The sequence below is a fragment of the Brassica napus genome, chromosome C1 (assembly GCF_020379485.1).
Source record: "Brassica napus cultivar Da-Ae chromosome C1, Da-Ae, whole genome shotgun sequence".
Classification (NCBI taxonomy): domain Eukaryota; kingdom Viridiplantae; phylum Streptophyta; class Magnoliopsida; order Brassicales; family Brassicaceae; genus Brassica; species Brassica napus.
The window spans coordinates 7,274,449-7,287,320 of NC_063444.1; the positions used below are offsets into that span (position 1 = coordinate 7,274,449).

The 12,872-nt window shown below is 42.7% G+C and overlaps 3 protein-coding genes and 1 non-coding gene across 4 annotated transcripts; 1 reads left to right on the forward strand and 3 right to left on the reverse strand.

Moving 5' to 3' along the window:
• Nucleotides 1-1,904: 1,904 nt before the first annotated feature.
• LOC111201862 lies at nt 1,905-5,760 on the reverse strand. Its single transcript, XM_022694194.2, has 2 exons — nt 5,666-5,760; nt 1,905-5,206 (listed from the first exon to the last, which is right to left on the reverse strand). Exon 2 carries the CDS (start codon nt 5,204-5,206, stop codon nt 3,845-3,847), a length of 1,362 nt encoding a protein of 453 aa, XP_022549915.2. The 5' UTR covers nt 5,666-5,760; the 3' UTR covers nt 1,905-3,844.
• A 3,561-nt stretch (nt 5,761-9,321) lies between these two features.
• On the reverse strand, nt 9,322-10,035 carry LOC125579766. Its single transcript, XM_048743608.1, has one exon. The coding sequence runs from the start codon at nt 10,033-10,035 to the stop codon at nt 9,322-9,324; it is 714 nt and encodes a 237-aa protein (XP_048599565.1).
• A 192-nt stretch (nt 10,036-10,227) lies between these two features.
• LOC125579767 lies at nt 10,228-11,750 on the reverse strand. The gene is made up of 3 exons (XM_048743609.1): nt 11,210-11,750; nt 10,832-11,150; nt 10,228-10,708 (listed from the first exon to the last, which is right to left on the reverse strand). Exons 1-3 carry the CDS (start codon nt 11,748-11,750, stop codon nt 10,228-10,230), a joined length of 1,341 nt encoding a protein of 446 aa, XP_048599566.1.
• LOC125581155 lies at nt 11,171-11,276 on the forward strand. The gene has a single exon (XR_007318866.1). It is a non-coding gene; the product is annotated as a small nucleolar RNA R71 (small nucleolar RNA).
• Nucleotides 11,751-12,872: the final 1,122 nt, after the last annotated feature.

The window sequence follows — 12,872 nt, forward strand, 5'->3', positions numbered from 1 at the left end:
TCATGTGGATTGCAATACAAACCCTTAGATTAGTTTAATCTAACGACCACAATTCATTTGTGCTTCTCTTCTTCTTTGTTTCATTCTCTCTCTCTCTCTCTCTCTCTCTCTCTCACATACCTCTTCCCCTTCCCCTTCGAGTCTTCTGTGTTTAATCTTCTCTTCTTCTCAACTATTTTTTCTTGAAGTTTGGATATTAAGTTTGATTTAGCAATCCGCCTTCGACTCGGCCTCTGGTGCCTTCAACTCCGCCTCTGGTGCCTTCAACACTGCCTCTGGCGCCTTCAATTCCAAACTCTGCTGCTGCGTTTGTCATTCAAGATACATCTCTTTTACTCTTTATCAAAATTTAATCTCAAACCTCTCTCTCGTCTCTTGTGTTTCCCTTTTTTCCAATTATCCAGATTAAACAAAGTAACGAGACTGTTGGGACAGGTGGGGAATGATGAAGCCCAGAGACGAGCCGTTTTTGATTGGGCCGAGATGAAGCTCTCTGAATCCGCCGGTCAAGACTCTAACTCCACCGCGTCTCTGAAGAAGAGGAGAGAGGATGAAATAGAAGAGGAGAGAAGATGAGGAAGACCAACACCGGATCTGACGAAGCTTTGGTGTGGAGATGGCAGAGGAAGCTAGTGGTGGTGGTTGAGGTGGAGCCGAGCAAGAAGAAGAAAAGGAATAGAGGTTTAGGTTTAGTAGGTTTAGGTTTAGTTGTTTGGTTTAGTTTGGTTAACTTTGATGTACCGGTTTTAGATTTATAACAATTTTGATATATATATATATTTTTTAATTTTTAATAAGGTAAATAATAACACAAAAACAACGCTATTAAAAAGTATTTAGTTGCATATACAAAACCGCTATAGTATATCGTAATATGATAGCAGTGCAAAAAAACGATATCAAATGTGTCTGGTCTACTATGACGGGCGATGATACAGCGCTTTATAAACCGCTATAGTATCGTTAGATAGCGTTTTTCGTCCGCTAATAAAAGCTTTTTTTCTTGTAGTGTTAGCATCCGATTACCAACATCTTATTAATGTCATCCTGAAAGAAACAGAGTGGCCTGCCTTAGCCCCGGAGTTGGACGACATTAACCTTCTTGCTGCAAGATTGCAAAATGCTGTGTTTCTCATATTTCTCGATCTGTTAATCTCCGTGCGGACTCCTTAGCAAAAGGAGGACGATCACGAGCTCAAACCTTCTCAGATGTAAACGTTATGGTTCTCCGTAGGCCGGCTCTAGTAGCTAGCTTGATCGAACCAGAGTGATTTCTTATAAAAGTTTGATTGATGACAAGAAAAAACAGTAAATGTCAGTTTATTTTACAGATAACACCTGGAAAAATTGATAAACTAAAATTGGATTTTAATCTACTGTCAAGTTAACAGTGTAGTTGTAACAAGTCTAAACTCGGATCACTCAAGTTAAATCAACCCACTTTCCTGGTGTTGATTCCTTTGCAAATCGGTCTTGTGGCCTAAACTCTCGTTTGGATCAAGACGCGCCAGCAAGCTTTAGAGATCAAGTCCGATATGTTCACAATACACCCTAATATCTACTCTCGCTGACTAGGGATGCAAAGCTCATTCAAATCATATCAGGTTATCAATCAATGGTTAGCTAAATCGATTAACCCTAATTCATGCACTAAGTGATCGGTTCAATGCAAGCAATAAGAACAGATATGAATGTAGACAATCTTACGATGACTTATCTATGCTCAGTTTACGAATCCAACACCCTAGAACCCTAAACTAACTCGGTGACTACTCAGACATAACACAAGAACAGAGAAGCATGATTTCTGAATAATACTGCATATAATAAATAATAGGAATCAGAGGGTTCAGCATAATCTTCTATAGGAGATATATTGAGCCGTCTCCCTTACAAGTAGCAAATCGCAAATCGCAAGCTCTCTCCAGTCTTTCTTGCGTAAAACTAAGGTTTTGTTTAAAATAATAAATAGGAAACTATATATATAGGAGCCACAGGCGGCTAGAGGAAGGAAATAGGAAATCTAGGGCAAATCCCGAAATATTTGGAAACTTCTTTTTTTTTTTCTCTGTCGCTGGAACAGACACTCAGGCTGCTCCGGTTGGCTGTTATGCGCGAAAGACTCCAAATCATACTTTTCTCTCTTCTTTTCCTCTAGCTGGTCCATTTCCCATCCAATACAACTCTAGACTTGTTATGACTCAAAAGGGACTAAAAAGACTTGATAAAACTTTGAAAACTATTAGTAAGACATACGTATAATGTGCCAAAAATACAATATATCAACTCTCCCAGACTTAGATCCTTGTTTGTCCTCAAACAAAATCAAGTACCAAGAACCGAGAGAAAGGTTTGAAAGTGTGGGAACTCGCTTATTCTCAGCAACCATACAATAACCACGAGTCTCTAAACAATATAAGCAGTTTAGCTAAAACGACACATCCTTACCAAGAACTCCACTGACTGCTGTTCAGAACGGCTCCATACTCTGTATCTCATACCTGCCAAAGTTAAAACCTTCCAGACAAAACTCCTTATATTCAATTAAGAGTAGTGTGAGCTTCTCATCATAGACATTAGATAGAGTAACGGTCTAGGTATGAAACATGCCTTTTTGTGTTTAAGTGGAGATAATCAGTGTTTAGGGGTTACGAAATTACGTAGAGGATGCAGGATATCGCGCAAAATTGCAAGAGATGATAGATCCATTGATGTCCACAGACTCTACTCGTTTTTGCATGTTCTTCTGATCTGCATGGTTCTCATCTCTTTTCTTTACACTCCTTCTAATTTACCAGTGGCGTATGTCTTTTCTTTTAGAATCTTCTCCTTCTTCATCACCTTATTCTGAAGTACATAAAGCTAAAATAAATATTTTTTTTCTTCTTTTTTTTTGAATAATACATAGGTGATGGTGACGAAGCAGGAGGTAACAATTGTGATAGCGACATGCCACTGGAGTTCTTGACCTCCCATTCATTCTTGTCTCTCTTCTTTTCTTAGTTAGATCATCGGCGGCGGAGCGGCTGCTCCGTGTGCTTCCGCCTATTCTTCAGCAGAAAGTTATGTTGCATCAACGAGTAAGAGACTGTGTTGATCATTTCCTCTCCGACCATTTTGTACATATCTGCACATAAGATACTGAATAACAAATGCATTAGGGCGGAACAAAGGCTGTAGGGTTTTAAGGTGGGTACTAGCTAAAGATGAGCTAGTCACTCAGGATCAGCAAGATGGATAAAAAGAATAAGAAGTCCTGAGAGTTGATCACATTAAACCCTATTCTAACGCCCATAACAAGAAGAATGGCAGTCAAGATTAAGTTCAAGTTAGATGGAGTTAAGTCTTTCCAGAGTAACCTCGACAAGCTGAAAGCTTTTGGAGAACAAGATGATGTAATGTCAGGGTGTTCTGGATCCACATGTGCGTCTGTTGCTTCTGCTAAGTCACTGAATAAGATGAATTAGAGCACGAGGGTGGTTAATACACATCATAGAAAAAGGTCCTGATTCCCACAAAGTTTGGACTGACTCGATAAAAACATCAAAGCGGACTGACTCTAAACATAAAAACCAAAGGTAAACGATTAGTAGCAGATAATCGCCTCTCCCAGACTTACTTCTCACCATCCCTGGTGAGAAAATAATTCGAGGAAAGGCTAAAATAATAAACACAGGAAACAAAAACAGAAATAGAAATAGTTCAAACGGATATAACAATGGAGATAGAACTAGGAGACTGCCTAGTCAGTATCATCACTGCCGGACTGGCCCACGGAACGCATGTTCCTTTTGTGTGGAGTAGCCCATGGAGTCTCTTTGTCACCCCTTTCAGTTCCTGCCGGCTATTTCCCTGGACGATGACTGCATGGTATAGTCTGGTCTTGACGAGGTTCAGCTGTGCTTGGAGCTCCCATGCATCCTCCAGTGATCGCCTTTAGTATCCTCTTCATGAGGCTGTTGTTCTTGCGCTGAGAATCTACCATCCAGCGTCGGTAGGTGGCGTCATCTACGTTGTCATCAAGGGGACCCAGGTCATATGCATTGTCGCCTCCATCTGTGCGGACAAACTCAACATCGTCCATAGTATCGTCACGGTAAGATGACTTTGGCTCGGCACAGAGATACTGAGCATCAGGGACGAAACAGATGTTGGTCACATCACTTAGCGAGTTGATGTTCGGTTGAGGCAGCTTGCAGTAGAGGTTTCTCCCGTCCTGACTGAGGAAGTTATAGGTGTTCTCGTCGCGGAGAATCTGGCAGTTGATCAGGTAAGGGATATCAATGAACGCCGCTGTCTTGTTACACTGATAGACGTTGTGATCAAGCTCTAAGTGGCGGAAGAGAGGAGTAAGCAAACTCCCAGAGCGGTCTTTCTTCAAAGAACCCTTGACCACTCTGGCTTTCTTATCCACAAACATCTGAGCAAGCACACAACCAAGACTAGTTGTCATCGGCTCGGTCGGAATCCCAATGTCGGAGGATTTGAGCTCGTCCTCAACACCGGCACATAGCATCTGCACCTCTCCACGTGTCACCTTTGACGTCTGGTCCTTTGTGAAGAGCAGATTTCTCAGGACCTTAGCAGCAATGCACATAACAGGGTTACGGATGTGAGACTGACTGGCTAATCGGGATTTGAAATCCCCTGAAGCGATGAATTTCCAGAATGCTTGCTCTGGAACAAACTTCCTTGGAAAGGACATTTGAGTGTATTCCTCGGACATCTCGTAGACCTCAGTCAGCGCTTCCAAGGTGATGGAGTGCTTAACACCGCTCGCAAAGAAAGTGAAGTAGGCTTCCTCAAAGATCGGGAAACCGGGCCTTTTGAAAGTTAACTCCGTGGTGGCTAGGACTTGCCTCACCAGATCAGGGTACAGCGGGTGAGTTCTGTGATAGAGATCAGCTATTTCCAGCACATGGAGGACCGCATGTAAATCCTCATGGAGGCCTAGGTCGCTCAAAGCCCCGGCGTCGACGAAACGGGTGGGGAGGATGTTGGTGTTGAGCAGAGTGTTGTAGCGGCGTGAGGCTTCCTTATACCATCTTGTCTCCGAGCACTTTGGGATGTTCGGGTCTGTGATGGAGATCTCGGTTCCCTCTTCTTGTGGCCATGGGTAGGTTGGGGGAACAGTGTAATCCTCTGGTTCACCCCGAGCGTATGGTGGCTTGATCCTGGATGCTGCCTTGGTTCGCTTGGGAGCCATCTGCAAAACAAAACCAAAGGAGAAGTTCTTTGTACCGTTCGATTGGGTTTGAATGGAAAAAGTTGGAAGCTTTTACGATTTTAGTCGCTCTTTCCAAACTATTCCATAACCCAATGTAGAGATAACAAGCGATTGACAATGGCAAACCAGGGACAATCACTTTAGAAGATTAGATACTATTATTCAACTCGCCAATCAAATATCGATTCAATAGATCCCAAAATCGTATCTATAAATCGATGCATGTGTAATTTAAGAACATTGGCCCAAAGGTGCTGACTTTCTATCTAACCTAATTGATTTAACCATTCTCTTCTCATATTTTATTAACCATCCTAGCAGCAAAAGGAGAGGTCGATTATGATTGTGATAAACCCTAGAATCGATCTATTCAAACGCAAAGAAGAGAAGAGAAAGAGATTTTTAGGCCGAAAATCACAGTGTGATTTCGCCTCTTACCGTTCGATTGGTGATGGTAGAGTCCTGCAAATTAGCCAAATAGTTCGAAATCCAAGCAAATAGAAACCAAAAAACTCAAGATAAGTTGAAGAAGTTGAAAGAGTTTAAGGTTTTTAAAGGAGAGGGGTGGTGGGGGATGGAGGAGGCGAGTTTGTGGAAGTGGGAAAAAGATGGGGAAAGTTTCATTTTTATAGGCCCACTTCGTGCCCCACTTCCTATTTCTTAAGGTTCCCCTCTAATTTACAAAATTAATTCAAATCTAATTAAAACTCTTTTTTTTTGGTCCCGAGAAACTTACCTTCGCGGAGCGGCTGCTCCGAAAAATCGGAGACTGTTCCGGTTTTTAGTAACTCGGGGTTTTTTATTTTTATCCTGCAAAAAGTAAAAAGAAACACAAAAATGAAATCTAAAAGATATATTTACACTCACCAGTGGGTTGTCTCCCACCAAGCGATTGGTTTAAGTCACTACCTTGACTTGGTTGGCCTATTAGGCTAAGGGAGGATCGCTTAGGGGAATTTTTTTGACCCTCTTCGATTGTTGTCTCGCTAAGGTATGGTTTTATGCGTTGGCCATTGACAACAAATTCTTCCCCTTTCGTGTTCAGCAACACAACAGCTCCGTGGGGGCGGACCTCTTTAATGGTGAATGTCCGGACCACCTAGATCGCATCTTTCCAGGGAACAATCGTAGCCTTGAGTTGAACAGGAGCACCTGATCCTTAGGTTGGAAGTTACAGTTGATGATCCTCTTGTCGTGGTAAGCCTTCGTTCTCTCCTTGTAGATCTTAGAGCTTTCATAGGCGAGATGCCTAATTTCCTCCAGTTCGTGAATCTGCATGGATCGTCTCTCTGCTGCTGGTTTTATGTCGAAGTTGAGTAGTTTCACAGTCCAAGCTGCCTTATACTCCAACTCAACCGACAGGTGACAAGATTTACCGTACACCAGATTGTAAGGAGCGGTCCCGATTGGTGTTTTGTAAGCTGTTCTGTAAGCCCAGAGAGCGTTGTCTAGCTTGAGCGACCAATCCTTTCGACTTGTGTTAACTGTTTTCTGCAGGATGCTCTTGATCTCTCTGTTTGAAACTTCCACTTGGCCACTAGTTTGAGGGTGATATGGCGTGGCTACCTTGTGTTTCACGCCGTTCTTCTTCAATAGACCTGCAAAGATCTTGTTGATGAAGTGACTACCCTCATCACTGATAACTACGTGTGGTACCCCAAATCTTGGAAAGATTATGGTCTTGAACATCTTAGTTACCACCCTTGCGTCGTTTATGGGACTGGCAATCGCCTCCACCCACTTAGAAACGTAGTCAACTGCTACCAAGATGTACTCGTTCTTGAAGGATGGTGGGAATGGTCCCATGAAGTCGATTCTCCAACAATTGAATACTTCAACCTCCAAGATGAAGTTCTGAGGCATCTCATTCCGTTTACTGATATTCCCTTGTCGGTGGCATGAATCGCATCTAGAGATGTAGGAATGGGCATCTTAGAACATTGTTGGCCACCAAAAACAGGCTTGAAGGATCTTAGACACGGTTTTAAAGGTCGCAAAGTGCCCTGCATAAGAGGAACCATGACTGGTAGAGGATTCCTGGAATCTCAGATTCAACTACACAGCGTCGGAATATTCCGTCCTTACAGCTACGGTACATATAGGGTTCATCCCAATAGTAATGTCTTGCTCCTCTCAGAAATTTCTGTTTATCATTGCCAGTGAATTTGACAGGTTCTTTCTCAGCAGCCAGATAGTTGGCGGTCTCAGCAAACCATGGAAGATTGGGATGTTGCTTTTTGATTGCACAGACAAGGTATTCCAAAATGCTGGAGCAAACTGGACGGAGTGGTTGTTCTGTGACGCTTCCCAGGCTGATCGAGTAGACATGCTCGACTGGAAGGTTGTCATCAAGTGCTGTATTTTCATATATTTTCATTCTGGACAGGTGGTCTGCACCGCCATTCTCAATGCCCTTTATGTCTTTGATTTCCAGGTCAAATTTCTGAAGCAAGAAGATCCATCGGAGTAGCCTTGGTTTCGAATCCTTCTTCGTCAGCAAGTACCTCAATGCTGCATGATCTATGTACACTATCACCTTAGATCCCACTAAGTAGGATCTGAACTTTTCAAAGGCGTAGACAATTGCTAGAAGTTCCTTTTCTGTAGTTGCATAGCGACACTGAGCTTTATCTAATGTCCTTCTCGCATAATAGATTACGTGAATCTTCTTGTCTTTTCGTTGTCCTAGCACAGCTCCAACTGCAAAATCGCTTGCGTCTGTCATGATCTCGAATGGGAGCTCCCAGTCTGGTGGTTGCACGATGGGTGAACTGACTAGAGCTCCTTTGATCGTGTGGAAAGCTGACAAACAATCGCTATCAAACTCAAATCTCGTCTCCTTGCAGAGCAGGCGAGTGAGTGGTCTTGCGATTTTGGAGAAGTCCTTGATGAATCTTCTGTAAAAGTCAGCATGTCTGAGGAAACTCCTGATTCCTTTGACAGAGTTTGGAGGTTGTAAGCTCATCATCACTTCTATCTTTGCTTTGTCCACTTCGATCCCCTTTTCTTAGATTTTGTGACCGAGAACAATCCCATCTCGCACAATGAAGTGACACTTCTCCCAATTCAAAACGAGATGCTTTTCCTCGCAGCGCTGAAGGACCCTGCACAAGTTTGACAAACATATAGAAAAGGAGTTCCCATAGACGCTAAAATCATCCATGAAGACTTCCATTATATCCTCAATTAGGTCAGTGAAAATAGACATCATGTAATGCAGGAGCGTTGCACAAACCAAACGGCATTCTCCTGTAGACAAAGGTGTCATAAGGACAAGTGAAGGTCGTCTTCTCCTGATCGTCTGGGTGAATGGGAATATGAAAGAAACCTGAATAACCATCTAAGAAGCAGTAATATGGGTGGTTAGCCAATCTCTCAAGCATTTGATCAACAAATGGGAGCGGGAAGTGATTCTTTCGTGTAGCCGTATTTAATTTTCGAAAATCAATACACATACGGTGACCGGTTACTGTCCTAGTGGGTATCAATTCATTCTTTTCATTAGCAACCACAGTGATCCCCCCTTTCTTAGGAACTACATGAATAGGACTAACCCACTTACTATCAGAAATAGCATAAATTACACCAGCTTATAGAAGTTTCATTATCTCTTTCTTAAAAACATCTTTTAGATTTGGGTTTAACAGCCTCTGATGTTCTACAAAAGTCATCGATTCATCTTCTAGGTGTATTCTATGCATGCATAAATCAGGTGAAATACCGGGAATATCAGCTAACGAATATCCTATTGCCTTGCAGTATTTTCTCAATTCACACAATAGTTTTACAGTTTCCACATTATTAAGCTCAGAGTTCACGATAACAGGGTATGTTGAATTAGGTCCAAGAAACGCATACCTGAGTCCCGCTGGAAGGGACTTTAATTCGATCTTTGGATCCTTGAGTTCGCTCCACGAATCATCAAGCTGGCTGGTTGGTTTGGTCGACTTTTTAGGAGCATCTGCTCCTTTTGGTGAAATCTGATTGCTCGTTTCCCCCTGACTTAGAAAAGCGACCGGCTTCTCGATGATTTCACACGAGTCTAGCATCTTTTCGTATCTGTCGGCATCCACGTTGCACGTTTTCTGCTCAGACTATACTCGTATCAGAGCTACTTCTAAAGGATCATCTGCGAAGATTTCTTCGATCATCCCTTGTTGAGGGGTCAAGGCGGAATTCATGTCGCTAATCGTGAAGTTCTGACCATCTAGCATAGGTCGTTTGAGAAGCTCATCCATCTCGAACTTCATCACAATATCTCCCAGTTGGAGATCGATCGTCCCGTTGCGGACGTCAATGATTGCACCAGCTGTGCACAGTAAAGGATGGCCCAGAATGAGAAGGTCTTTTGGTTCATCTTCGAGCTCTAGAACCACGAAGTCTGCAGGAACAGTGGTGTCACCAATTTGAACTTGCAGATCTTCAAGAACACCTACTGGCAACTTGACTGATCTGTCTGCGAACACCAAAGAAATCTTGGTTGGCTTAAAGTTGGTTAGTCCCATGCGTTTTGCAACTGAGTAGGGCATGAGATTCACACTGGAACCCAAATCGCACAGAGAACAAGCGAAGACTATTTTTCCAATCTGAACAGATAGGACAACTTTTCGAGGATCTTCCAATTTCCTGACTGTTCTGTTTTGAAGGACTGCGCTGCATTCTTTCGAGACCATCATGATGTCGCTGTCTGCAGAAGTCTTCCCGGAGATCAGCCCTTTCACAAGACTGCGCATTGAAGGAATCATCTGAATAGCATCCATGAGAGAGAACTTAACGTTCAACTCTTCAAGCATCTTTTTGCACTTCATCTCTTCGCAATCCTTGTGTGATTTCTTAGCAGGGACTGGATAGGGAACCTTTGGAATGTAGATGCGAGTTGGAACATGTTGATCTTGCGTCGTGGGGGCTACTGGTTCTGCAGTTGTTGGCTGTTCCGGTTCATGATCGTCATCGTGGACATCCTCAAGCGAAGGTGGTTCTCCCTCTTTCTGTTTTCCCTTCTATTGAGCAGTGAGCTTCTTGGGGACAGGATCTGATAGATGTCTTCCACTTCTCAGCTCGACTGTGTTACCGCCCTTGGGATTCTTGTATGTTTTCCCTGGGAGTGTTCCTTGTTGCCTTTTTATTGTTTCAGCAGTTTGAGCAATCTGAACGCCCATCTGCCTTATGTGGCTTGCTACAGCATCGTATTTGGAATTACATTCCGTGAACATGTTGTCCATCCGAGTGTTTATCTCGGTTGTAACCTGGTTCAGTGCTTTTCCTTGAATCTGTTGACCTTGTAGAAGTTGTTGCATCATTCCCTTCAGCTCATCTGGCGGACCGCTCGCGGTTCCAGGAGCAGCCTGTGGATTATTCTGCCGTTTCTGAAATTGATTCTGAGCATGGCTGAGGATGAACATCTTCCCATTCTGATTCTGATTCTGATTCTGAAAGTATGGCTTCTGATATCCAGTGTTTTGGAACTGATTTCCCTGAGATCTGTCATTGAGGTTATCTGGATTGGTCTTGTACGAGAAAAGATGCGGGTTGTTCCTCACATTAGGGTTTGGATGGTAATTTTTGAACTGCCAACCCTGCCCATTAACGTAACTGACCTCTTACTGATCTTTTTCTGATGTCTCGGTTTCTGCTGCAGCATCTGTAGTACCTGGTTCCAGATTAGTTTCTTCCATGACATAGATCTGATTCTGATTGTTCTTGAGCAGCAAATCGACCTTAGCGGCGAGGTCATCAATCTTCCTAGTGTCCATGCTGTTCACCTTTTTGGAACAGTCAATTTCCTCGTTTTTGTTGGACGAACTAGCTGCCATGTTCTCTATTAGCGCGTGAGCTCCTTCTGTGGTTTGAGTCATGAAATCTCCATTGCTCGCTGCGTTCAGAGCATTGCGGAACTCCCATTCCACTCCATCGTAGAAGATTCCTAGAACATGGTCATCATCGAACCCATGATGAGGACACTCTCTGAGGGTATCATTGAACCGTCCCAAGCTTCGTTGAAAGGTTCACTAGGGAGTTGCTTGAAGGAGGAAATCTTGTTCCGTAGGGCAGCTGTTTTGGCTTTCGTATAGAAGTGTCCCAAGAAAGCCGCTCTAACCTGTTCCCAAGAAGTTAGGGAACCTGTAGGTAATGACTTAAGCCATCGTGAAGCCTTGTCTGCTAGAGAGAATGGGAACAACATGCATTTGATGTAGTCGGGTGGAACGCCGTTTGCACGAGTAAAACTGCATATCTCTTCAAAAGCTTCAATGTGTTCCATCGGTATTTCAGTTGACAGTCCATGGAACATTTTTCTCTGGACAAGATTGATCACGCCGGGTTTTATCTCGAAATCTGCCCTTTGACATGGTGGTGGAGCGATAGAAGATCGCGTAGCAGAGATGTTACGCGGTAGGTTTCTCTCACCAATTGGGACAGGTGGTTCCCGTTGTGCAGCCAGTTGCTGCGCTGTGAGTGTTTGCTGTAACTCTTGCATCTGTTGCATAGACGCGGCCATTTGTTCTGGAGTAACAAAGTCGGCCATTGTTGTAGTGATTGATTTTTGTTGACGGTTGGTTCTTTCTAAGCTTGCGAGCTCTTGGTTTGTAAGCGAAATTAAATCCCCTTGTGTATTGCTCCGAGTATGTCTACTGGTCATGCACCTGGGTCTTTAACTGCAAAAAAAAAAGATTTAAACAAGTTAGAAGTTTTAGACTAAATAAATAACCGAAAAATAAAGGTAAAAAGCTGGTCCCCGGCAACGGCGCCAAAACTTGATACACTAAAATTTGATCTTAATCTACTGCCAAGTTAACAGTGTAGTTGTAATATGTTTAGATTCAATTTCAGAGGACCAGTTCACACTTTATCTTTATGGGATCAGAATTAAGCTAAAATGAAGTAGGGGTTTTAAGAAGATGTAAATAACGTAAGGAACAAGTAACAAGATTAGGTTGTTTTCGAATTGATTAAGGGCGCTAGTCTAGGGTTTTTTTTCAAGCAAGGAGTTCGCGAACCAAGCAATTATTCAAGTTCAGTTTATAACAAGTCTAAACTCGGATTACTCAAGTGAAATCAACCCACTCCCGTGGTGTTGATTCCTTTGCAAATCGGTCTTGATGCCTAAACTCTCGTTTGGATTAAGACGCGCCAGCAAGCTTTAGAGATCAAGTCCGATATGTTCACAATACACCCTAATATCTACTCTCGTTGACTAGGGATGCAAAGCTCATTCAAATCATATCAGGTTGTCAATCAACGGTTAGCTAAATTGATTAACCCTAATTCATGCACTAAGTGATCGGTTCAATGCAAGCAATAAGAACATATATGAATGTAGACAATCTTACGACGACCTATCTATGCTCATTTTACGAATCCAACAGCCTAGAACCATAAACTAACTCGGTGACTACTCAGACATAACACAAGAACAGAGAAGCATGATTTCTGAATAATACTACATATAATAAATAATAGGAATTAGAGGGTTCAGGATAATCTTCTCTAGGAGATAGATGGAGTCGTCTCCCTTACAAGTAGCAAATCGCAAATTGGAAGCTCTCTCCGGTCTTTCTTGCGTAAAACTAAGGTTTTGTTTAAAATAATAAATAGGAAACTATATATATAGGAGCCACATGTGACTAGAGGAAGGAAATAGGAAATC

Bases quoted from the DNA above. Each gene is read 5' to 3' on its own strand.
- LOC111201862 (XM_022694194.2), bottom strand. From the start codon at position 5,206: ATGGCTCCCAAGCGAACCAAGGCAGCATCCAGGATCAAGCCACCATAC.
- LOC125579766 (XM_048743608.1), bottom strand. From the start codon at position 10,035: ATGAAGTGCAAAAAGATGCTTGAAGAGTTGAACGTTAAGTTCTCTCTC.
- LOC125579767 (XM_048743609.1), bottom strand. From the start codon at position 11,750: ATGGCCGACTTTGTTACTCCAGAACAAATGGCCGCGTCTATGCAACAG. The intron at 11,151-11,209 runs GTTCAATGATAC...ACCATGTTCTAG, and splicing joins TTTCAACGAAGCTTGGGACG to GAATCTTCTACGATGGAGTG. The intron at 10,709-10,831 runs GTAAGAGGTCAG...CCTCAATGACAG, and splicing joins GAGACATCAGAAAAAGATCA to ATCTCAGGGAAATCAGTTCC.